Source organism: Seriola lalandi, unplaced genomic scaffold (assembly GCF_002814215.2).
Source record: "Seriola lalandi dorsalis isolate HSWRI2012SDOR001 ecotype SW California unplaced genomic scaffold, Sedor1 jcf7180002054570, whole genome shotgun sequence".
In the NCBI taxonomy this organism is placed as follows: domain Eukaryota; kingdom Metazoa; phylum Chordata; class Actinopteri; order Carangiformes; family Carangidae; genus Seriola; species Seriola lalandi.
In genome coordinates this window covers 2194055-2220266 of record NW_019525123.1, presented here as the reverse complement: position 1 = coordinate 2220266, position 26212 = coordinate 2194055, and the positions used below count along the sequence as shown (strand labels likewise).

General features: G+C 38.5%; 2 protein-coding genes across 4 annotated transcripts in view; both read right to left on the bottom strand.

Moving 5' to 3' along the window:
- Nucleotides 1–997: 997 nt before the first annotated feature.
- timm21 (translocase of inner mitochondrial membrane 21) lies at nt 998–3349 on the bottom strand. Its single transcript, XM_023416855.2, has 6 exons — nt 2793–3349; nt 2509–2571; nt 2300–2397; nt 2065–2138; nt 1667–1772; nt 998–1470 (listed from the first exon to the last, which is right to left on the bottom strand). The coding sequence occupies exons 1-6, from the start codon at nt 3118–3120 to the stop codon at nt 1378–1380; spliced, it is 762 nt and encodes a 253-aa protein (XP_023272623.1). The 5' UTR covers nt 3121–3349; the 3' UTR covers nt 998–1377.
- Nucleotides 3350–4488: 1139 nt separating this feature from the next.
- The window catches only part of neto1l (neuropilin (NRP) and tolloid (TLL)-like 1, like), a 69432-nt gene continuing 47708 nt past the window's right edge, over nt 4489–26212 (bottom strand). The window contains exons 7-12 of one of the 3 annotated variants that reach the window (XM_023417028.2): nt 20475–20557; nt 19100–19245; nt 12544–12657; nt 8895–9522; nt 7873–7947; nt 4489–4660 (exon numbers count right to left, since the gene is read on the bottom strand). In XM_023417028.2, the coding sequence (XP_023272796.1) occupies nt 7887–7947; nt 8895–9522; nt 12544–12657; nt 19100–19245; nt 20475–20557 (1032 nt within the window). In that variant the 3' untranslated portion in view covers nt 4489–4660; nt 7873–7886. Of the gene's footprint in view, nt 4661–5666; nt 6856–7872; nt 7948–8894; nt 9523–12543; nt 12658–19099; nt 19246–20474; nt 20558–26212 lie in introns of those variants that run through there. The other 2 variants (XM_023417029.2, XM_023417027.2) reach the window with 2 other exon arrangements.

Genomic DNA, 26212 nt, shown 5'->3' with positions numbered 1-26212 from the left:
GTAAGCAGCAAGGAGCTAGTTAATGCCTCCATAGGACAATGGGAACGAGAAAGCCCAGCTCACAAGGGTTCATAGTGGATTTTCATTAAAAAAGTATGTCTCCTAGTTAAAAAAATATCACAAACAATACAACTGCCTAATGATTATAAATAGCAAAACGTTCCCTTCCCTTTCGAATATCATATCTGGGGAGATTTGTTGATTTAAGATATAAAAAAGCGATCTCTCCTATTTATTGCTAGGGAGTTTTATTGAGGTCTATCATAAATAATAATATTTCCGAGGGTCTAGGAAGGTAGCATACTATTCGTCGGACAAAGGGCTAATAATGGGACCAAATATATGTATATAAAAACATAATGTCATAATAGTATACACGTATACAATATCAACGTATGAAAAACATGAATAAACAACTATAAAGCGAAACAATTCCAAGAGTTAACAGGGCGTTCATTGTTTTAATCAGTTTCTCAGATAATGTGGAGTCTTCACCCGATACCCTCCAACAGCTATTGAAAAACTATTCAAAATAGGCCATTCATTCAAATACATAAAGATATGAATGAATGAGAATAGAATAACACAAAAGGTCGTATCAGGTTGTCACCCTCTCTTGATTCTGTGCCTCCATCTAGTGGTCATTAATTTGTATTGCAACCTTCCATTTCAGAAAGGCAACCAAATGCAGAATTTTGCAATTAAATGAATACCAAAATAAACATTATTATTTAACAAAGCAAATACATCAGAATATAGAGAGGGTGCATGCGACTGAGATCATTTTTAAGCAGAAGAAAATTAATCTGCAACATTTCTAGTGTTTTTTCGCTGTGGAGATTGCTCTGTCTATGCAAGACAATTTTCAGGGTAAAAGCTTTTTTTTAAAAAGTACCACCAATGTCCAAATTAAACCATACATACATTTTAATAAAGAAAAAAGATAGTGATGTGCATAGTTACAGCCCAACATTGTCAAAAAAATAAAACACTGATATTTTCGTGTATGTCACAAACATTTTTATTACAATTTAAAAGCATCTTTTATTACACGTTGCTACAAGATTCATCCTTCCTTCTCTCAGTCAAAAATAAAAATCAAAACAAAATATTTGTAGCACATCTGTATGTTTTATGAAGCAGAAACACATAAGAGTCAAAATATCATTTTGTATCGGTGAAGAGACTCTGATTTGCAAAACTCTTCACCAAATGCTGACCATTGTTGTAGCAAAGTCTAAGTTAAGGTGTCTATTTAAATCAGCTATAATTGTTGATGTTTAACATGAAAACTTTTAATAGCAAATTTGTCAAATAACACAAACCTGCCTTTTAGAAACACATTATTCACATTTTTTCATCCATCCATCATCTTTCTTATCGGTTATCTTCCACAACGATGGTCCGTCTTGGGTACGTGTCCACTTCCACAAATATGTAACGAAACTCATATTTTCCAGTTTCATTATTCTGTAAAATAACAACAAGTTATTTGTACCTCAACTTGGTGGATAACGGTAAAAACTCACTACTGTACATTTCCTCTCTGCTGTCACATGGGAAATTACTTCCACTTACACTAGAACAGTGCCACTTTTACTGACCTTTGGCATTTTACATCTGTTCTGTAAGCTGCCTTTGAACAAAGAATCAGAAAAATACCAACCTCTTTTGATTCTGAATGTACAGTTCCTTTGAGACCTGGTTCTGAGCCTTCGATGTAAAACTTAAGTCTCATATGCTTCAGTCCGTCCTTCAGGTACTCCAAGTGGCTAAGTGACAGACACACGTGTTATAATTCTTTAGTATCACCATCAAACGGATGTTTACATAAGGACAGTAAAACTTATTTAAAGCTCAAAACTATAATATAAGAAAGCTTCTTTGTTCCACTGTTCATTCAGTGACATATTAAAATGAGAATATGAGAACTACAAGAGTCAGGCCTTAACTGGACAGAAATGTGTAACTTTAATCTACCCTCAAGTACTAATAATAATAATAATCAACAGCTTGTTTACACATTTGCTTTCTGATGAATGGCAATCAAAACTAAATTCCTACCTGACTTGCTGCCTCCTTCCTCGACGGGTGGTCTCACCATAACATTTGATTGGCTCCCCAAATGCACCAATCACCTACATTGTCAACACAAACATTAGGTATTCAAAGGACATATAAAGCGGTACTTGTCCCAATAAATCCATACATTCTATGTAGCAATAAAGTTGTGCGCTTTACTGAACATTTTAGGAGGGTGATACTGTTTGCCCTCAGCAGTCAGTCCTCTCATTCTTACTTCTGGGTGTGACTTGACTCTGTCGAAGGCTTTCCCATAGATTTTATTTGGGCTGGAGGAAGAAAACAGCTCCTGGAACACCACATATAACAGCCCACCTGAGACACACACAGGACAAAAACATTTAAACCTGATTTGACTTTGAAATGAGATGATAACTTTGCTGGTTTATGATGGCAAATTAGATGAAATCTTGATCTTTTAGTCACCTGTCACTCCAAGCCCGATGAGTACAACTATCAAGTAGGTGAAGTCTCTGCCAGCGTCCTTCACTGTAGAAGGGCATTAGGTTAGTAACATACTGTAATATTATAATTAACTGCTGTCCTGTGTCTGGCATAAGCCTTTTGAAAGCAAGAGGGAAAACAACCATATTTTATTATATTATATTATATTTATATCAGTAGTTGCTTTGACAGTGAAAAACATATTATGCAATTGAGCATCCTGAAATTAGAGCTAAAATTCAGAGAAGACACAGTCCCTTGCTTACCTTTTTGAGCAGCTGAAGGCTTTGGGTTTCCACTTTGATACCTGGAGACGGACTTGTCTCTGTCCTCGGGGCTGCTCTTATTTCTGGCTGTAAAGTCGAGAGTAATACCTCTCAGTGTCTGCGCTTGTGTGAAGCAGCTCAGCGCCGGCAGGACACACGGAGGAGCCTCCACTCTTCCGAGGAACGTCGGTCTGGACAGGGTTGACACCGTCCTGTGTGTGTGGATAAGCAAGCTAACCTGCGTGAGTTTACATGTCTGCACGGAGTACTGTGTTGCTGTCAGTTGCAAATGTCGATGCAGGGCTTTGAGTATCTGTGTGTAAGCCATGATTGTGTCCTCTGCGGGTTAGCTTAAACTCTTATGTTACCAGCACAGCCAGCTAGCAACTTAGTTTATTCTTTAGCACGGTCGACAGATAAAACAGCTTAAGCCGAGACAGTAACCTACCTACATTATAGGACATGAATGCACAACTTCCAACACTTACAACTTAACTACTGGAAGCTACACACTGGGCTGGTGTGTGTCAAACCAATATGTATTCCCTGAGTCGCATACTTTTGTCGTCACTCATTCAGAGGGTTCATGGGAGACTGAGTTTTTAATGCAACCAAACGAAACATGGGCATTTTTGTTAGAAGGCCTGCAGAACTCTTCGTACAGACACCGCAAATAACGTCTCCAAATTATCAATTAAGCTACATGGATTTTTACATTTTATATTTTCTGTTTTATATAAGTTTTATAAATTATGCCTCTCAGCCTTCCCCACAGCCTTGTGGTGAAGAAATAGCCTACAAAATATTTTATGTTATTTGTTAGGTGACCTGAAAACAGTCATATTTCCATTAAGTATACCCAAAAACATACCATTTTAGTCTGATTGTGGTCTAGAAATACTGGAATTGACATATGAAATATGCACCATGTGTTGTTGAATAACTGAAATTGTTTAAAATAAGGTCTCCTAGGTTGCTGAAACCCAGGATGTGACCTCAGTGTCCTGAATAGCAGCTTAAGCCCAGAACAGATCAGAACAGAAAATTAGACACAACTGGCAAAGTCACAATAAAATCAGTAAACATTAGTTTATTGAAAACATTCTGTCCAGCATTTTCTTAATGTGATATCAAATAAATATTTCAATGGATTAAAAAATGCCACAGTGTAATGAAATATGAGAAGGAGAAAGACAGAAAAACATGTAAATAACTCATGTTCAGACATCAGTAAAATGGGAATAAATAAAGGTTAGTTGATGGGTCAGGTAGAATCATGTTTGCACCCATTTATGAAGTTTCACATCACTTTATTTCATACATCCTGTTCTTGTTGTCTTCTCAACAGGGCTCTCTTCTTTAGATATAAAAACAACCTGATATTCTACTATAAAGACATGACATGAAAATAAGAAATATAATGTAAATTCAGCAGCTGAAATATGCAATTTCATATTTTGATGGTTACATGAAAATGTTTAAAAAAGAAAACCTGATTCTGTTTTTTTTTTGTTTCCTTAATGGACAATTTTACATTAAAGGTACTCTATTTCTCAAAAAAACAAACTTTCAGTCCCGTATCTGAAATTGTCAGTGTCCCATGGCTCGTCAACTCCAGCCAGTTGTGGAGCACAGGAAGGGAAAATGCACCTCTGCGGTCCAAAGCAAAGAAGAAAAACTTGATGCTTACATCACAAACCTTTTATTTTTTTTTTATTTTTATTTTTTTTTTCTCATCACAACACTCTACATTGGTAAAGTTGCTCTGGGCAACAGTTCACTCAAGATGCACAAGGGAGAGAAACCTTAGCTCCGAATGCTGTCAAACTTGGCAAGATGCAGAGGAATGATGCATCTGTCTGATGTATCTGCAGAGAAATGAAAACACTATTACTTGAAGTCTCTTCTGGGCCCTACACTTTTCATCTACTGCCTGGGCTGCTTGTGATCGAATTGGTTCAGACTTACTTAATTACTGAGGTGTCTTCCTCCATCTATATACTGGCAGATGATTTGTGACTTTGTGTGTGTGTGTGTGTGTGTTTATATAAGAGAAAGAGTGAAAAACACAGCGTCAGAGAAAGAGGAGTGAATGTGTGTAAGTATAAAGAATGTGAGTTGTTTTGTATTTTTTTTAAATAGATTTTAACAGAAGTGTTGACACAATTGTGAAATGCAGAGACAACACACAGAACAACAATGTTTATATAGAAAAGAAAAAAAAATTTATTCAGTGTGTGCAGGAACATGGGTTTGTGTGTGACTGCGTCCAAATGGAGGGAAAAGAAAGTGTAAAGCATGGATGTAAAGAATACATACATTACACTGAATACAGAAAATAATGTATACATAATGGAAAATACTCTAACATTCACACAGTAAGAAGAAAAAATATGTATTTGGACAATGACAGAGCTTAAGAAAAAAAGACGTGCCAAATGCAAGTGTGTATGAATTGTGTTCGTCATTGTGCTCAGATGTGATCAACTTTTCTAACTTTCCACATAATGAAGATTCTTTTTTTGTTTTTTTAAAGCTTTTTCCTACAAAACCAGTCTGCCAACATTGAGTGTTAACGGAGTGTGAAACTAATTCTTCCCTTCTGGATGGGGTTAATTTCATTAGGACAAACACAAAAGTCATTTAACTTATCCGTCAGATTACCTGGGATATTTTTGAACCATCTAGGATTCATTTTATTGTCCTGTTTGGTGAATGATATCCTTTTGGTTTGGTTCTGGTCTTCTTCCAAAGCAAATCAGCCACAACAAATTGACCGACATCTAAAAACATGACTGTGAGACGTGGATGGCATGTGCTGACAGTCTAAGGGACACACTAAAGGGGACAGAGAAACTACTGACCAAAAGCCAATAAAACAAAGAAAAAAGGTGAAGCTTTATTGTTATTTATTTTACAAAGCATCAATAAAATCAGCCCTGAAAGTTAATTTTAGTAACTGTAAAAACTGTCATCCTCCCAATTTGCCCTAGTATAAAAGTCTGTTTTAATACAAAGATATTAAGCTCTTACAGTAGAAGAGAGTTAGAAGACAAACAGACTTGAAGTAAATGTGAAAAAAAAACAAACACACCAAACAAACAAAAACAAAAAAGTTTTCTTTGCCAAAATAAAGCTGCTAGTCAAAAAGTTAGTCAACATATTTAAAAGGGAGTTTTAGTTCAAATGAAAATTGTGATATTTATTTGCATAATTCTCTTTATCTAATGATTTAGCTAAGCAACTGCATGCAATGCAATAAATCAATTTTAAAGATGCTTTTTTTTTTTTTTTTTTTTTTTTTTTTTTTTTTTTTTTTTTTTTAAATCACTTCTTATGACCATATGACTTATGTATTAGTAGATGGGGGCCTTTCATATTTTTTAACGTTAGTATGTTAATGTTTCAATGGATATAAAAGAAGCATGCACAAGCCATACAACTGGACCTGGAATAGTTATTCAGATTAAACTGCTTGTGGTTAATCCAACGGTATTAAATTTCATTAGGTTAGTAATTGATTGAGTTTAATTCCAATTTTCACTAATAACATAAAACTTCCCAAATTGACAAACTGCAAGCATCTATAATGTGCTATTGAAATCATAATATGTATGCCACTAATTTGAAAAAATACATGCTTAAAAATCAACGTGAAGATGTTTGATCACATTAATTTTGTTATCAGCGAGGAATCTATGACAATGACAGATATGTTTCTGACTAACGTCCCAAATTTAAAGATCAATAATCAATAATCATGTTCATTCTAAAGGTCCATATCTATCCAGTGAGACAAAAAAATCTGGACCGACTACAGTACGTAGAGCACAAAGCTGACCGATTTTCAAAACTGTTCCTCTTAACAGCATTGCAGCTGTCCTTTGTGTTCATCTTTGCACATGAATACATATTCAGTATCCTTTTCGTCAAAGAGTTCCTTCATCATCATCATCATCATCATCATCATCAGCATCATGCTGGTGTAAATCTCCGCTCCGCTTTTTCATATGTCAGTGACGCCCGTTCGTACTGATCCAGGATTTCACTATTCTCAAGAAGTCTACATGATGGAGACAATGCAACATAATGTAGAACATAAGCAGACACACACACACAACAGGACAGCACATTTCTCACACTAAAAGACAGAACAATGGGTAGCACTTTATGTGACTGCTCCATTATATGCAGGCATGAAGCTGCAAGCAGGACCTTTTATAGCTCTGCACTGAATTTTCTTTTTACTCAATTACATTTTATTATGAAGAATTAAAACAAAAGTTTCTCATCAGTTATTTTTGCATCTCAAATTTATGCAACTAATTTGTTATACTAAACGTCTTAAATTGTGCTTATAGCAACCTCATGAAAGCGTAGTTGTGGAGCATGCACATGAAATGTTACACACAGGCATAAATTACTATCCTTCACAATTAACCAAACACAAAACCAAATACTACAAGTGACATAAATCATGCAAAACTACAGAGGAATTCTGTATGCGTGTGGTCAGTAAAGACCTGTAAATTGCAAAGAGCTTGATAAGATATTTAAATGGTCTCAATGTGCTTTTTTTTTTATTTATTTTTTTTTAAATGTGTGCAAAAATCCCACTGATGTAATTTAATGAAAACATCTGGGACTGTGTTTGCTTTGAAATTTGTGCTTTTACTTTTACATTGTTGATATAAATTATTTGCTGTAGGCCTTCTGGGAGAAAAAGAGGTTAGACATATTAATTGATAACAACTTCGACTAAAGATGCCTGAAAAAAGTCCATGCTAATGAATATCCACTGAGTGATAAAAATGTATGTCCTCAGGAAAAGAGGACATACAGTAAACTTGAGCATCACAAAGACTTCAAACAAACTCACTAGGAGGGCAAGATGGCTGCAAGCAGGAAAACCATCTTGGTGGAGATGAACAATTAAAAAAACATAAAAAACAAAAATATAAACTTGTGCAAAAATCACAGAAAAGGAAAAAATAACTTACATAAAAGTATATACTGACTGGGCAAATGATGACTACACAACAACATATAAAGATGTTGATTGTTGGATAAGGGTGCTTACCTTGAGATTGTCTCTTAGACCCTAGTTGTGTTGTACTCTGATTCATGTTTGCTCAAAGAGCCAATGAGGCAGAACCTGAAATGTCATGGCTCTTTCATTTAATATCAGATTCCTTTTGCATAGAGAGGTCAGAATGCATACTGTGCTACATAACAGCAACAAACTTCATTAGTGCTTTGCTAGTCTCTGGGAGCCTTGCATGCAGATTTGTAGAAAATTAATAAACAGTCAAGAACACTCTGGAAAGAGCACATAGAAAGTGCATGCAGGAGAAAGTTGCATGTTCAAAGTTTTTTTTTTTTTCTCCAAAGTTGTACTCTGATACCTTCACATTGTTTTTGTAAACATATACAGTTACTTTTCAAGCAAGGTGCAAGTACACAGTAAAATACTTCTTTTTTTATATATATATATATATATATAGAGAAAATCTTGTTCATGCCAAAATGTTAAGCTATGTAGAATATAAGTCATATATTTTCAGTATCACAGTTAGGAATACAAATGCATATTTTATGATAATCTGCATTCATGTCAATGAAATTAGTAATCTATGAATCTATGAATATCAGGCACCAGTTCAAGCCCTTGTGTTAACAGTCAAAATTGGACTGATTATAGAATTAACATCTGCTAAAATGAGGTCTGTATTTTAAAGATTTCTGGCAAACCTCAAAGTACAGTATTGTGTTTTATAGATGTGAGTTACTATTTGAAGGAAACTAGCAGCTAGCTTGACATGTTCAAGGATGAGCATGCAAGAGGGGATTTGACTATTGTAATTTAGCCCTTTGTGAAAATTTGAAAAGGTTTTTAATGATAGAAAGGGAACAAAGAACAAGGATCAATGCAAAAAAAGAAGCTTATCATAATCTTAAAAAAGTTATGAGAGGAAGAGGAAGAACAAAGCTAAAATAAGAGGAAAACAAAAATAAATGTAATTATCCCACACACATTTCAAACATCCCCATAGTTAACTAGGGTTGTTGTTCTTCCCTCATCAGAAATCTATGGATACTGACCGCTGTACTGCCTTTTCGTGGCGTGAAAGCCGGTGGCTGGTGGTGGGAACTTCTTCCAGGTCGTCGTCCAGGTCACATCCATTGTCCGCAGCCTCTTGCGAATAGCTGTGCTTCATGACCAAGATGCTCCTGCGGTTTCCTGTGGCCGGCAGCAAGGGCCGCACTGCCATTGGCGGCTGTGGAAGGTCTGTGAGCAGAGTGGCGGCCGCTCCATCTCGAGCGCTCAAATTTCCACGGCTTCCTCTTCCGCTGAGTGACAGCTGGGATATGTGGGCGGAGCCAGGATTGGAGGCGGACCCACAGTGGTGATCATGGACGCAGCGTGAGGAGGCACGGCGAAGGGCGTGGTAGTTCTCAAAGTCTTCCGCCAGGTCCACTAAGTCCGCCGAAGCCGCTGCAGCTGTGGTGGCGCTCCGTAAAGTACACAGCTCATAGTGAGGCGGCTCAAAAACCTCCTGGAACATGGTGGGGTCAAAGTCCTCACGCCGGAGGATGTACTTTTTACGCGGCTGCTTGATCTGGACAATGACAGAGACGATGAGGAGGATGAGGACGATGCAACAGGTCACACCGATTATGGTCCCGTTTGTGTTGTTCAGGTTGTCGAGGATGTTAGCTTTCCTCTTCTCTGTACGGTGGTAGAGTGACAGCAAAATAGAGACAGAACATATATGAGAATATGACTCTTTCTATAAGATGTCTTAAAAAACTTGTGAAGAAAACTATCATTATTAGAAAAACAAATTACATTTGAAAGTGTGCGATAAACTGTGGTTAGCAACTGTATTCCCAGTTAATTGAGCGTTAGCTTAGGTTAGCAACCGGGGGTGTTGTCCTCATCCTTTTCTCTTGTTACGTGAAAAAAGTGAAATGTACTGCCACGGCCATTAAAGTTTCAGCCGGTAACTTTTATAAAAAAATTACTTTGAAAAATTACTTGAAAAAAGTCTGTTCGTGGTTGGAATCTGGTTGGATCCAGTGGCCATCCCAAAGCGGCTGCATTTGATGACCTGGGAATGAGGCTCAGCAAACATCTTTTTCTTTCTGTTCTCATTCCCAGGACATTAAATACAGATGCTCTGGGTTGGACACAAAGTGAATGGGAATGAGACTCAAAAATCAACCATCTTACTCCGAAATCGTCTACTGCGTCTTTAAAGCATCTAACCTATCTCTGTTTCTTGCTCAAGTATGGAGTAAACAGAGATATGTTAGAATCTGACCTTACATTTGACCTAACCCTACTTAAAATACTGACTAGCTCTAACTTGCCATACATGTACTATGCTCTTTCTTTAGTTCCATGTCTTCTACATGGATCTTCAACTAGTCTAGACTTTTAGAATGTTAAAATGTATGTAACCACCAAGTACACGTTCAGGAATCCTTAACAGGCTTCTTGTTTTAAGACAAGTCAGCTTGAGACATTCAAAAGTCAGCTAGACACAGGGCTTTCAACCAACTCATGAATCTAACGGTAGCTTGATTAACTGCCACTGACAGTCGTAATTTCAGGGTAAAATCAGCTGTCACTGGCTAGAAAAGAGAATCTTAGTCTTCCTCTGTCTAAAAGAACAAATTATTTGTAATATTACTAAGAATTTTGAGTAGTTGGTTAATCTGCCACTATTATCAATGTAAACTGCATAAGTACCAAAAGCTTGACAGGCAAAGCAACTGTAACTAAGGGGGCAAATGCAGTAAAGATTGCCTTAGCAACAGCTCATAGAAAGAGACCAACCATAGCTCACATGTAAAGATATCTCCGAACAAATGGTCCTTATCATGTACAAGGTTAAGGCCGTGACCTTAATGAGGTATCAAACAGAACAAAAGGTCATATTGGGTCACAGCTAGAGTCTGTTCATCACAAGGGAAACCACAGAAAGTAGCGCAGACTAACGGTGTGTGGAGAGGCAATCTGTGGGGAGATCTGTGACATTTAAATGCTGGATGAACTTGTAGCACAGCACAGCGAGCTTCAATGACAGTAAATGCTTACATTCTGAGATGCAAAGGAGAAGGGAATAAGACTTGACATTTTACCACTAATGAGGACAAATGCGGGCACTGTGGTGGACCTATGCGATACTAGAGAAGAGAGGAGGCAGAAGAATGAGTAACAGGCTGAGAAACGTGGCCTCCTCTTGCTGACATCTGCACTATTTCAAACACCCTCAGACTGTAGGGTGGAGAGGTATCTTAGTCTGAGTGAGGAATAGGCTGTGCAAGATTTATTTAATTGTTCAATTTGTCATCGCCTCTGCTTACAGCTTCAGAAAATTACAGTACATACAGAATACACAGGCATCTTCGCCGTGCAACGCTTCTATCTAATTCATAGAACTGGGGTTATTTGCAGCTGGAGGTTTTTATGTAAAAAAAACAACAAAAAAAAAAAACAACATTCTGAGGTGAAATTGAAATAGGTTAGAGAGAGAGTGTGTGTGTGTACATGTTTGAAGTAAAAACAAAGTAGAACACATCTTAACCACAAGTCAAGTACAAGAGAATACATTAATGATCATCGGAAACGCATTGCTTCTATTGACGTGGGAGTTTCAGTGCAAGAGGGCTCAGATCAGGGGAGCTACAGTATGGATCTCATCTTATGTACTTTGAATATAGCGATGGGTTGTGAAAGGTCAAGGAACAGAAGGCAAATTAATTGGCAATATAATGCAGAGAAAAACTAGCTTATCCCCAGAGTCTTCACTGATCTCAAGATAATTACTGAAAAAAACATCATATACGACGATGCTGCATTGAAGACATCTCAAGTCAGGGGTGTAGATAAATTATGGAGCTGCCAGTACTGTTGCAAGACACTGGGGATCAATGTATAGATCCAGTAGCGTTAAAATTCTGAATGGAGAAGAAGAAATTGATGGTATCACAAAGTCAGGGAGTACACAGGACCTTGCTTGCCTCGAGGCACAAAAACAAGGTAAAATAAGGGCACGTTCAAAGAGCAAAAACAAAGAGAGTGGAGCACAATATTGTCATGAGGGAGCAGTTCTTGGGCTTCAACTGGGACCAATACTTGGATCAGGTTGGGGATGAATTCAAATTGTGACATGTCGCATAAAGTCAGTTAATGGATAATGGTGAGGGTTTTATAACTGAAATAATATTTTTTTTATAAAAACATATACATTTTATCATAACATTTAATATTGGATGATAAATGATATAAACTTTAAAAAAAAGTTGCTTTATCAATCTTTGAATTTCCAATACAAAACACTAGCACACACCGATTAAAGCTCCTGAAAACTTCAAATCTTAAGTGGTTCTCAATAACGTGATGAGATTGAGAAATAAGGCCTGATCTAAGCTCAAGTGGATGAGATTTTTAGAGTGGAGTGTTGTCAATAGTTTGTAATTGTCACAGGGGAAATAATCGTGCCTCTTGTAGTCAGTAGCAGTAGTAACTGCAATAGTAGTATCAGGAGTTTATCGATGGCTCAATCCAAAGTTCACCCATTCAGTTCAAGCCCAGCCTCTCGCTCTCTGTCGCTGTCCGTGGTGCTGAAACATTCAACCGTAGTCTCTTCCCAGGGTGCTTCAACTGTGTCTCATAAACCTACAATCTTTGATTTTCATGTGGAGTAAAAGGGATGAAATGACCTGAAATGTAACGTCTTACCTTTACATTGGTTCTCATCCCAGGGGTAGACACAGTTCTGCATGCCGTTACACACCAGTGTGTTGTTTATGCACATGTTACTGTGACAGAAGAAGGCATCTGCATCGCATGGAGCTGGAAAAGATGACAGCAAGTCAAAACAATAGTTGAAAGAGCTATTTATTTATTTATTAAGAGATTACAGAAATCTGTATGGCCATTTCTTAACTGAAACATTCTTCTTTACTTTCCATAGGAACAGTTAAGTAAAAAGTTCAACTACTTTTTAGGGCATTTCTCATCATTAACAGCAGCAAATGAGTAGGACACTTGCTGCAGGACAAATCAGTATTTGACATACAGGTACAGCTGAAGAGAAGTTCCAGTGTGCCAGATTTTGAAGAAATAAATTTGGATGGGCATTACTCAGATCAGACCTGTTCCCCTTGAACCCATCTGTTCTTCATGAATTTTCATCCTCATCCTCCTCTTCAAACATTTGCAGAGACAACTTGTGGATTTGAATGAATTTCTTGGAATATGTATGTGCTCTGTATGTGTGCAGGTGTGTGTGTGTGTGTGTGTGTGTGTGTGTGTGTGTGTGTGTGTGTGTGTATTCTGTGTCTGGAGAGATAGCCGTGACATTTCACAATGGTCTGCACACATAACACACACCAAACAAATCCGTTCTATTTATGCAAGATGTTATTTATTTGTCCTCAGTGCACAGCCCTTGTCAACACAAATCTACACCAGGTAATAAACATGAGCATGTCCTCAAACACATGATCCATCATGACACCTGCCCTCGCAGAGTGGCCTGTCTGAGACACAACACTGCCGTCGTCTCCACCTTTCTATGACAACAGAGTGAGAGGTAGAGCCACGCCACCCATCAACAAGACATGGTCGTAAAGTCAGTGTGATAATGTTACAGGCTCCATCCTCCTATAGCTTCATAATTTAAAGCCAAGGTGCCCTTGCTCTCAGCAACCAATCAGACTAATGCATAAGCCATCTGATTGGCTAATTCATTGCTTCCTACTGTCAATCACAGTGGAACAATGGCACAGCATGCTAACCACAGGCTAAAATACTTTGTCCTATTGAATCTACAGTGTAATGTGTAATTTTACTGGTTGAGATTTTTGGATTATTATAGGATTTATACAGCACTAGTTATTTCATTGATATAGCTGGCTAGGATTTTTGCATCACTTTGATGTGATATATTTCACTGGACTAGCCGAAACCACGTTTTTGCACTTCTGGTCATATTTATCTTTAAAGTTTCTAAAATTTAATTTCAGGAACATCTTTTGTGTCAAGATATATATAAAAATATTTCCATATGTTGTGTGAAGATTTTAGCCATATTCTCCACCCTAGTAAGAAGTAAACTCACACTTAAGAATAGCAATTCTGGAAGAAGTACTCAGACCCTGTTAAGAAAAAGTAGACTCTGAAATCTTACTTAAGTAGAGTGAAGCATTACCAGCAAAATGCTTAACAAATATGGTATTGTATTATTATTACTAATACAATAAAGTGTAAGATTATTTTAATGTGATAACACGTCCAGGTGGAGGTCATTTTCACTATTTAAAGGAACTCTAAAGCACAGTGGCGTAGAATAGAAATATTCCTTCTGTGTTCAAGTGCTGCGCTCGAGTAAATGTACTTAGTTAAGTTCCACCATTGTAGAAGAGTATTAAAGAAGCAATCATGTACTATCTGTCAAGGGGGAAAATATATATGGAGGGGTGGGGTTGTATTCTGAAACCACTTCCAATTCCCCGATGTTGGAACATCGGGGAATTGGGGAAAGTTACTTATTGTGTCACTAACTTGAACATAATGGATGGCTCTATTTTGGTGCTAGTTGTTTGGTAGAGGAGGAGGAGGCATCCTTCCCTCTTCCTCTTTCTCTGTGTATGTCTCTCATTCTCTCTCTTTATCTCCCACTCTCCCCTCTGTCACATACAACACTGGCACTGCAATCCAAAGCAGCTTGCCAGTGGTATGGCAGAGCTGGGGACTATTTGACACTGTGATGTATGGCTGTTTTCATCCCGGCACTCATCCCAAGTGAATAATAACACACCAAATTAGAGTGACTTATCGCTATCTCTGCCTGTATCCCATCCTGTCTGGGCCTTTGCCAGTGTTTCCTGAGTCATATTGGCTCTCTGTGTGTGTTCTGACACTCCTCTTCTCATTTTTTCCCCCCCTACCTGTTTCTCTTCTTTTCCCCCGCTTTTTTCTTTCATACGGTATAAAAACTGCAAACATTTCTTTTGTTAATAACCACCAGAGGGAGCCCACTCCTTCTCATTCTCCTGGCTCCTCCAAACACCACAGGGCGAGACCAGACGTTATAAAGAGCGCGATCCACACTAAGCTTCTGCAAAATTAATTCCAAGACATTCTGTAATAAAAGTGCCCTCTTGCCCACACAGAAACATTCACAGTCACTGCCGGAAGCATAAATTAACTCCTAAATGAGTGGCTGATGAAAATAGTCTGGTTGTCTCTGCAGAGGGGAGCTCCAAGAGCAAAGAGGCCTCTGCAGTGAAGCACTGGGAGCCAAACATCATGAATGTTTCAACTCGAATAACCGTTATAGATTTGCGTTGTGTTGTGTTATTTTGTCTGATGTTATCAATGTTGTTTTCATTTTGCAATAACGATAGTAGTGATAACCTCTCATTTCAATAATATATTCTTATTTTCTCGCCAGCATTGTTTAAATCAGTGAAAAATTAATTAACAATTCAAATAGCTGATAATAAATACTGTGTGAGAGTCAGTCAGTTACCCCTACATTGCCTGCAGCAAGTTCAAAATGCTCCTCACTGGTGCCAAAAAGACACACCATCTGTCTGTTTGATGAAAGTACTGGTCTCTCTTGACTGGTTACCAGTGAAATATGGTGTAGAATAGATTTAAAAATGAATTTACGTGCTTTTAAGGCACGGCATGGACTGGCACTATAGGTTGTACCACTAATCTCCTGAGTCCCCATTCCATGATTCCTGATCTTTAGAGTCCAAAGGTGAATGAGCCTTCTCCATTGCTGCTTCCAGACTGTGTGACAGTTTACCTCCACTTTTAAATCCAAGCACCTTTTTACAATTGCCCCTTAAAGGCACTTTTATCAAATTTATTTTCATCTTAAATTATGTTTTAAAATGTTCTGTATTTTCTGTATGTATGAAATTGACTTGCTTTGACTCATGTGACATAAACTAAATTTTGCTTGTGTTCTGCTTGAACTCAGATCTGTTGCAGAGAAGTTTAATATGCAAGTGTTGCTGTGGATTACACTGCATGTAGTATAAATATGCACAACAAAGACAGTGGGCTTTGTCAGCAAATTAAGTGGATTACATTTACCTAGTGCACAGTATTTTTCTTAATCCCAAAGCAACCAAGATAACAAGGGAGTAGAGATGATGTAATCTGATCTAAGGCATAGTAAAGACCCATATGTTAGCAGACATCAGCATATTATGTCGGCCTCAAACGCTTTCATGCATACAATAATGAAGCTTTACAAGAGACCAGAAGTGATGTGTGTAGTGAAGCCAGAGCAATTTCCATCTGCAACCCCGGAGACAGGTATCTGTTGATGAGCCGTAACAATGCTGACAGCTGAGACGTCACACAAGCTAATTCATCACGTAAGACATAATTGCTTCTCGGGTAAGGATAGGTTTAATTTTCATATACTTTGCATATGAAATCTTACACTGGAGTTCTGCATAGGACAGTGTGTGTTTGTTTGTGTGTGTGTGAGCCTGGAAACAAAGCAAAAATTAGTATCAGCAGGTGTGAACAAAGCATGGACAATAAAAGTGGATGTTAGCATTTGGGTACATTGCTCTCCCATTGGAGCAACTCGCTGGGAGTTAGCAGCTGTGAATGGCTCTCTAAAAGCTGCTGGTCCCACTGGGAACCAGCAGCTGTGAAAAAATGTATAAAGGCTTAGGATCTACTGCGGCAAGGGAACACTAGCCCATAAGCTGCAGACCAAGCTAGTGCATCTGTAACAGAGTACACACACACTCACTTGTAGGCCTCATACAATATCTTCCTTCCTCCTGGTTGGGCTGGAATTCAATAACTTCCTATAGTTTTTTGTAGTACAAATAGTCGTCATGGCCATGTCTACATCACATACCCACACGTGTGACAAAACAATCTTAACTCAAGGTCCCCTTACAGAGCTTTGAACCACATCTTTACATTGTTCTGGGACACTCACTATACAAACACACTTGATGTTTGTGGTTGTGAATGTCTGTTGACAATCCCTTGCCTCATGTGTGTTGAGATTGGTATAGAAAGCTAAATTAATTCTCACTAGAATATTATTGACCTGTTGATGGAATGTGAACATTTCATAAACAGGCTTAAGTGCAATGGGTCACTTTAAATCTTCTCGTTAATAGATACCAAAAATTGGTACACTTTACATAACAGATATAGGTAGTCATAGGGTAGAAAGGGGCTTTTTAGGGATTTTTTTCCCTTTTAAAAGCCTCACATAATTGTCAGTCAACTGTCAATACTTTACTAACCTTTCAGTCCCTCAGGGAGGAGTAATGTTGTTCAAATTTGAAGATTATGGCAGTAATAAACATTTGCTTATTTTACATTAGAAAATTAACATTAACCACCAAAATATGTCAGTGTTTTGTGCAAATACGGAAATGAACATGCAGTGCACACAACTAAAAATCCGTAAATCATACCTACACATAATACAAAATATGAACATCTTGTACACGAGTCATTTAATGTAGTTTTGACTTGAAATGCTTTCAAAAGTAGCAAATGTAATTACACCTACTACATATACACTGCAGGTTCACCCTGTTTTATTTTAAACAAATGACGCTCCATAAATAAGCTGCATCACTTCACAAGAACCAATGTATTTCATAACTTTCATAATTCTTGGGGAAAAAAAAGTTGATCTGCAGTAAAAACAAGTTAAGAGTGCGCACTAGTCTGAATTACTTGCTCTGCTGTGTCTGCTTCCCACAGCTCTGATACACCTGTTCATTGACTGTTGACAGGTTTGGTGCAGTGCTGCTGAGCTGTGGTGGATGTTGCTCTAAAGGCTGAGGTTTGGCCGGGGTTCGCCTGAGTGACTTAGACAGAAGCGTTGCCCCGGCAACAGCACATCCTGGCTCTGCTTGGTGGAAAGGCCTTACAAAAGGGACACTGACTTCACAACACAAACAACTCCGTTGCTGCTGTCACCTATTCTGAAGAAGCTAGTCCCTAAGCTATCTTATCTTATCGCTACAACATACACATAGAACCAGTGGAGACATGTTGTAGTTATATAATCACCATCAACTGATTGTCCTTCAGGGTTTGGTGGTTACTTTGTGACATTCAATAAAACCAATCAACCATGCAGGATGAAGAAAAAACGAATCCAGCTCACTTTCAAATAACCATTCTATGTACATGCCTTAATCCAAGATGCATTATTTCTGCTTCTCAGTAACCATAATCCCAATATGACACAGTGTGGCATTAATAGAGCATTCTGAAAGGAGGCATCTGGCTCAGAGTTTCCTTTTGTCATAATAAAAATAAAGACCAAGGCGCCTCTTTGAAATTTCAGTGGAACAGTAAACATTTTTCATAGGAATTCATTGAATAGATTTAACACAATTCTTGTAATTTAATTTTTAGCTGCCCGTTATTGCTACGATTTTTATTTCACCATTTGCTTTGAGAGATTCTTCTTCAAGCTGCAAAAATGCAACGTTCAATAGTGTAGTGAAGGTGCGTGTTTGAGGCATTAAAAGGCCCTGAATGATATCGACATACTGTATACCCATAAGCCTCAGACCCTCTTCATTCACCTCACTAGTACAAAGAATGCCCTCTGCAACCCCTGTCAAACTACAAGCTCCATCACAGAGAAGCGGGTGAATGAGAAAGAGGAAGGCTGTGTGTGTGTGTGTGTGTGTGTGTGCGTGTGTGTGTGTGTATGTGTATGTGTGTGAATTTTAATCTCTCCCAGGTGTTTGGCTCAAAAGAAAACGGGCAGATGCAAACATACTGTAGCTCACCCCGATATTCCTTTGTCTCAGGCTCTGTCTCTCCCTCGATCTCTCTTCATCTTGATCTCTTTGCCTTTTTACAATAAGGGAATTAACCAGTACCCCCCCACCTGTAGTATTTCTGTAGAGTTGAGCTCAAATCCACCAATAATATCATATTTACAATCACCCTAAGGCAATATTCATTATGCTGAAAATCATGTTCCTTGGTTTGGTGCAGTTTAAATGGTCATAAAACTAAATGGAAACCCGTGACAACACCTTACCAAATGGACAGCATCTGATATAACTCTACATAAATGTGGTCACTGTGGCTCCATCTCCCTTTAATGGCTACCACTACTGACTAAGCCTGTTTTATTTTGGCGTCAATGTCGCTGTCATGGAGCAGTGGCAATAAATATCAATTTCCCTCATTAGACGGATCATGTTATAGTAAACATCTTTTTGATAAACTGTGTAGGTGTTTGCGTTTTCGAGTGTCTTACGTTCTTGGTAGGTTGTGAAAAGGATGCGGAAGCGGCTTTTGCGGCTCGCCTCGTCCGCCCACATGCGGATGACGCCCAGCGTGGAAACCAGCATGATGTCGTTGGCCACCGTGGAGCAGAACTTGCTCTTCAGGTCTTCCACCGAACTGAGACGAGTCGGGATGAGAAAAGCAAATGCATCGTTTATTATCAAGTCACTCAGGCAGTGTCTGTGCATCTCAATAATCCACATTTTTGAACAGAAATTCAAAGCAGCCATGGTTGCTCAGAATGTTTTAGTCTCATTATCTACCCAATATACCCAATTATTAGGGAGATCATATTTTTTTTTAAGTGCATTATAGTTATATACTCTATATATCTCAACTTATCAAGTATTGTTTACTATGAGCATGATTTTAATATTTGAGTCTTTTGAGATTAAAAGTTAATGCTTTTCAAGTTCATTTTTCTATAAAAGTGTATTCTGGCAATTCCATTAAAGAAATAGTTTTAATATTCGGGGGAATATGCTTATTTGCTTTCTAGCTGAGTGTCAGATGAAGAGATTGACACCATAAGCAGCTGTAGCAGTAGCAGCCGGTTAGCTTATCTTTGCATACAGACTGGAATTAGGGGGAAAACAGCCAGTCTGCTTTGTTAAAAGATAATATAATTCGCCTAACAGCACCCCTAAAGTTCACTACTTAACACATTATATCTTGCTTGTTTAATCAGTGCAAAAAGTGTAAAAGTGACAAGCTGGGGTGTTACGATCGGTTTGTGTTTCTTGGATGGATGCGACGACTGCCTAAGGGCTTTGCTCGTTGTCTGGCAACATCACACTGACAACAGAACTCCCCGTTTCTGTCCCCCATCTTTGTGCTAAGCTAAGCTAACCGGTTGCCTGCTGTAGCTGAATATTTACTGTACAGGTTTTAGGGTGGTATTGATCTTCTTGTCTAACTCTCAGCGACAAAGTGAATAAGTGTATTTCCTAAAATATCAGACTATTCCTTTAACTCACAGAGCATTTTGTCTGTAATAGAAAGATAAAATAGTATTAACACTTGTGTCAGAAATGGATTCTTGTAAATTAAAATCTGATCTAGTCTCTAAATCTTATGTGAAGCCAAGATAACATGGACACACTAAAGCAAAGAAGCTGTATCTTGTCAGAAGCTTGGGGAGCAGAAGCATTAGCTTCTTGTCTTGACATAATTAAATATTTAAATCTTGTTCACAAGAAAAGCACAAAATGTAAGTTGTTATCTCAAGATATCGAGACGATTAAGTCATGATTATGAGATAAAGAGCCCAAATAATTAACTATGGCGGCTTTGAGCCTCTGTAAAAATGATTAAAATGAGAGATTCAACATTTCACGAAGTCATACCTGCCACCATCATACACTGCCACAAAGTTGCGCTTGCATTCATTGGAATTGGCCATCTCATAGTCGAGAAAACGCAGGTAGATCTGTCCAAGGCAGAGAGGAGGGGAAATACGAAGAGAAACAAGAAGAGATCAAGTGAGGGAAATTATAGGACAACACAAAATTTGGACGTGACGGTCGAGAGAAGTGAACAAAACAGAGGAAAGACAGGAGAGAGAAGAAGATTTCAGCTCCATCCTATTATGGTCTGCGCATCTTAGTCATTGTACCAGTGCCTGATATAGCAGCCCTGTAATGAAATAAGACTGACAGACTGCAGCTTGTACAAAGTCATTACATACGCATATCAAATGAGGACTCAGAGACAGACAGAGTCTATTAGCTTTAGACTCATTATCCATATCTGTTGAGATAAAGCGTTACACAAAAACCTACACCCTTGTTAAACTTTAAGTAGACCTCGGACATTTTGCCACAAGCTATGTTGAAGAGAGAAAATGTCATCCACTTAAGAGACATTTCCTGTGAAATTCAAACATATAGCCCACAGCATATAACAAAGACTTTCAAACTATGACAGATTTCTACAGTATATGGACTATTTTATTATCCTGACAATCCCTTGTTGAGTGAAATATCCACCTTGCTATCCACCTTGACTCTTCCGATTGCCTCTGCATCATTGTCTGTCACTCATTCATCAGGCTGATATCACCCAATCACAGCTCTGGTTCTGGTCGGCCGCGCACAGCACTCGGCATCATTACGGTTAATGAGTGGACCACTCCCGAACTGTGACAGGGAAATGTGATGCTTTAAATGCCCAAAGACGAAAGCCGCAGATGGAGCGGGATAATGGACCATGCAATGTCAACTCGGCTTCAACAACATGACAAGTGAAATGGATCAAAGGGCGGAAACAAGCTCCCAATTCCCCTGAGGTCTCATACTGGTGTCAATAATCTTCTATCTAATAAAAATGTGTCATATTCCGCCACTTTCTTGGCTAAATTGGCTTTGTAACAAGAAACAGGGCATCTATTTTCTCATGCTGTGACAGTGGAATGAAATACTGCTCAATATCACCTGCTGGCTTCATGATGCAAAGATGGACATATGTATGTATACTGTATACTGGACATGGGGAGTATGTGCCTTTTCAAAACGTAATTTGTCCCAAAGAATGTAAGGACTTGTATTAATATCAATGACTTAATACCTGAAGGTTTGCGTTTCACTTGCACTGGGACATGTTCATACCATTTATACTGCTTATACAATTTCAAACGTAAATTTTATCATGTTGTTTTGTTGAAGCCTTATGCTCAACGATCTACACTCAATACTCCATGATAACAAAGTAAAAACAGAATTTTAGACATTTTTGCTGATTTATTATAAAGGGAAAACTGAAATATCACATTAGCTGTGTCCCAATTCAGGGGCTGCACCCTGCATTTGAAGACCGCCTGCAACACAGCAGCAGCGCAACTGGGCTGTCCCATTTCAAAGGCTCCCTCAAAATGCGGCCAAGACATGAGGCCAACGACGGATCCGACGGGTGGATCCTTTGTGGAATAACCTATCCTTCATTGCGCGCCGGCAATGAAAGCAAACAACAGCAACAGAGAGGATTACACTTTCAAATTTAAGTTGGCCTATTGGGTTTCAGCTCAGTTCAACAGCTTACAATAGAACTGTTAAAACCACGGGCCTTAAAACCTCAAGTTTTGGTGAAAATAAAAAGTTACGTGTTGTCAAGGTTGTAGGCAACAGGGGCCGTGTTCAGTGACACAGCAGTAAGGGCAGGCACAGCTGGTGACGCAAAGTGAAAATCATCCGTAGACTAGACTTTCTCATTTTCATTTGGCTTTCATTTGTGGTCAATTCAGCTGATTGGACATGATTTGGAATGGGACACACCTGTCTATATAACACCTCACAGCTGACAATGCAGATCAGAGCAAAAATCAAGCCGTGAGTTGGAAGGAACTGCCCGCAGAGCTCAGAGACAGGATTGTGTTGAGGCGTATATCTGCTGTACTGAAGGTACCCAAGAGCAGACAGCCTCCATAATTCTTAAATGGAAGAAGTTTGGAACAACCAGGACTATTACTAGAGCTGGCTGCCCGGCCAAACTCAGTAATCAGGGCAGGAGGTGACCAAGAACCTGATGGCCACTCTGGTTGAGCTGCAGGGATCCTGTGAGGAGATGGGAGAAACTTCCAGAAGGACAGTGAGATCAGTAAGAGGAATGTCACTCGACACTTTAGCTAGTAAAATTAAAACTAGAATTACAGCCCCATGGTTGTATGCCTCTGCCAACCAATCAATGAAGAAATAAATTTAATAAAATATATTAAGCTTAGCCGATAAAGATGTTACTAATAGAACAAAAGGTTGCAGCCATGACAGTAGACAGTGTTTCAAATATGGATGTTGCTGCAAAGACGCTTCAAATTCTAAAACATGAATGCTTCACACACATCTTCAATCTGGCAGCATAGAAGAGCTATACAATCACCGCACTGTCAAAGTGGGCACCCATGATTAGTGCCACCAATTCAGTATCTTACCAAATGTGAAATACAGTCACAATCCTCTTGCGCTATGGTTTTGAATAATGACCAGAAAAATGTATTTGCAGAACATTTTGATATCACAGTAAAGTTATGGCCAAAGATAATACATCAAGTCACAGATGTTGCCAGAGCAGAAGCATAAAAAAAATAAAAAAATAAACGCTGCTAAAGATCAGTTTTTAAGATATATGAAAAATTTAGGATTGAGGGCAAACTTTCAGAAAATCACTTTCACTGAGAACAAAGTTGTTCTGGGTGGATGATATTTGAAAATGGCTCTATTCCATGAGGCACGTTGCCAATGTAGTCGGATTTAATGTGCAATTGTTAAGGTTATAGTCAAGGTTAAGGTTATGGTTAGGTACTCTCGGACAAATTTGTCTCCATTTGTTTTATAGTTCAAGAGGCAAAATAATTGGAAAAAGTACCAATCAGCTGTTTAATTAGCACACTTGGTCCAGTCATTGCATTGTTAACCCGTAGTAGCTAAATTAGACACTTAAGTTTTCTATCCACAACACAAAGGATGCATTAAATCTATCTGTCCAATAAAAGTTCACTCAATCAAGGGAGACTAAATACAGATACAACACATTGTTGATAAAGTGTACATTCATTTTTTTTTTTTAAATATACCATTTGTTGATAATGGCTGATTAAAGCAATGGATTTACCATCATTTAAGAGAATTATGTACAGACATTCATGGTCCCCTGAGTATGAATCCTCAGCAGCTTAAAGATTTTCACTTCTCCTGTGAAATATCTCTACTGTATGGATTGGCACAACATTGCATACATTCATGGTTCTGAGACAGTTGACACTTTAAGGAACTCTTGACACATCCAGTGGCATCAGGTCAACATTTTAATTTCTCTAATACTTATTGCCGAATACTAAAAAACTAATGACAATACAGTCAATTGAGTAGGTGTTAGCATGCTTATATGCTAAACTAAGGACAAAGGTGATAAACATGGTAAGCATTATAGCTGCTCATCATCAACATAGCACTGTCGTTGTGAGCATGTCCGTATGCTGACACTAGCATTTAACTGCACTGCTGTGCCTATATGAAACCTTACAGAGCCACTAGAGTGGATGTCTTATTATGCTGTGCTAAATTTCAGAGCTGCACTCCATGCATCACAAAGTGCATGTTTTCAGGGCATACAGGCTCTGTCTGACTGAACATAGCTTAGTCAACTTTTCACAACTTATAAGAGCTGCATTAACATCAGAGATGAGTTGCAGTTTTTGCTGACTGCTGATGCAGTTTCACAAGAAAGGTAATAGGTAATAATTGTTTTCAAAGCAGATGCGAATAATTAGGACTCTCGCGCTCATGCCTGGAGGTGTTGCAGTATACCTCATGCTACAGCTACAGCTCATGGGTTTTGTCCTCCCATGAGGACAGTTTCCTAGTCATCCTAGTTTCTGGATGTTTTAAGTAGAATTGCGATGTAATAGGAGCAATAGGACAGAAAGATCATTTTTGGTGTACTAATGCAAAACAAACCAATCCAGCACAGCTCACTGAATCTATTTATTGGGTTTTGTACATAGAAGACACCACAGATGTACTATCGTATCTAAAAGTCCAACTAATTTTTGTCCCGCTGCCAATGTGAACTGTAAAAACCTGAAACACTACTGAAGGACAGACGGAAATGTGGCTTCGGGGCATGGCTGTGATTTTAAGTGCTAATAGTTGCAGGCTAAACCAAGTAACAAAAGTGTTTTCAATTATTGCTACTTTGGCAGAGTGGGTTAACACAGTGATAAAAGAAAAAAAAAAAAGCCTGTACACCATGCTGCCATATGCAAGATGACAACCTTATTAATAACTGCAATTTTTCACGCTCAACTTTTTGCATTCACTAAAGCAATGTCCGATGTGAAGGCTTCATCACTGTATGTGAGAGAGAGACCAACAAATACACAAATAAAAGCTTTTGAGGTTGTTTTTCTGCAGCTTCTGTTTCCGAAGTCTTCTATCTGACCAATGATGAAGAAAAATCTGAGTGCAGATGGCATCACGAAGCTAAATGACGGCAATGGATCAGATAGATACAATCACCAATTTGTAAGGCGAGAGATTGGCTGCAGCAGGGAAATAGGCTGCCTCTTCATTGATTCTACAGCGCCCAATAATGGCGCAGAATCCATCACTGACTGGGGAAGAATATGTTCTCACTATTTTTTTTTTTTTTTAAAAGGTGCCTGTAACGGTGTTTGTGCTGTTCATTACAGTCAGAATGAATGTCCATATTTTGGCCATTATCTTCATGAAAAGAAACAGAGGGTGTCAGATGGTGCAGGCAGGTGTTGTGGAAAAAAAAAAATCCAGACAGGCTACAAATGATGCCTGTGGATAACTGTTATGAGTCAAAATGAAAATATTCCTCCACAACTAACAACTGTCAGCTGACTTTGGACAGCTGTCTAAACAGAAATACCAAGAGGAAGACATGCTGCGACATCAATTTAGTCTTTATCTTTACTAATTTACTCACTAGTTTTTATTTCACACATGTATTTAAAAAAGGTGATCCTGTGCTGCTCAGGGTTTCCTAGTAAAATCAAATCAATTTGGCTTTTCAAGGAAGTTTCTAAGAAATATATTTATAAGAAAAGCTGTAATTAAAATGACACATGGTGGTGCAAAGAGATCCCAATATGACATAAAAATGCGGTGCTGTCACTTCTGGCAACAATACCTGGTCATTATTGCTTACTCGCAGGTATATCTTTTACTCAGTCTCCCCTTTCTCCTCAACTCTCACGCCATCCCTCCCTCAGCCATCTGCCATCTCGCCCCTAACTCCATCTCTATACATTTAGATCTTCGATAAAATGCATTATTAAGTATATCTTTCCCATTTTTCCTCGTCCTTTGTCGGCCCTCTCCTATTTTCTCTCTGGAGCACTCCGGTGCAGTCTAATTAGAGCCTCCGGTATAGGAAGTCATTATCTCTCTGCTGTTTCTGGCGCACTGGGTACAGTGCAGTACTGTATCAGCATAGGGAAATGAAAGAACTGCCCTGCATGCAGCGCAACCTCACGCATGCAGACACACATGTTTCTGCATATCCTTCACTGCAGGAACGTGAGCATGAACGTGTATTATTTAGTTAGAGAGATGAAGTGAGAGAC

Coding starts and splice junctions, on each gene's coding strand:
- timm21 (XM_023416855.2), bottom strand. CDS start 3,120: ATGGCTTACACACAGATACTCAAAGCCCTGCATCGACATTTGCAACTG. Junction 2,398..2,508: donor CATCGGGCTTGGAGTGACAG/GTGACTAAAAGA, acceptor TGTGTGTCTCAG/GTGGGCTGTTATATGTGGTG. Junction 1,773..2,064: donor GGAAGGAGGCAGCAAGTCAG/GTAGGAATTTAG, acceptor TCTGTCACTTAG/CCACTTGGAGTACCTGAAGG.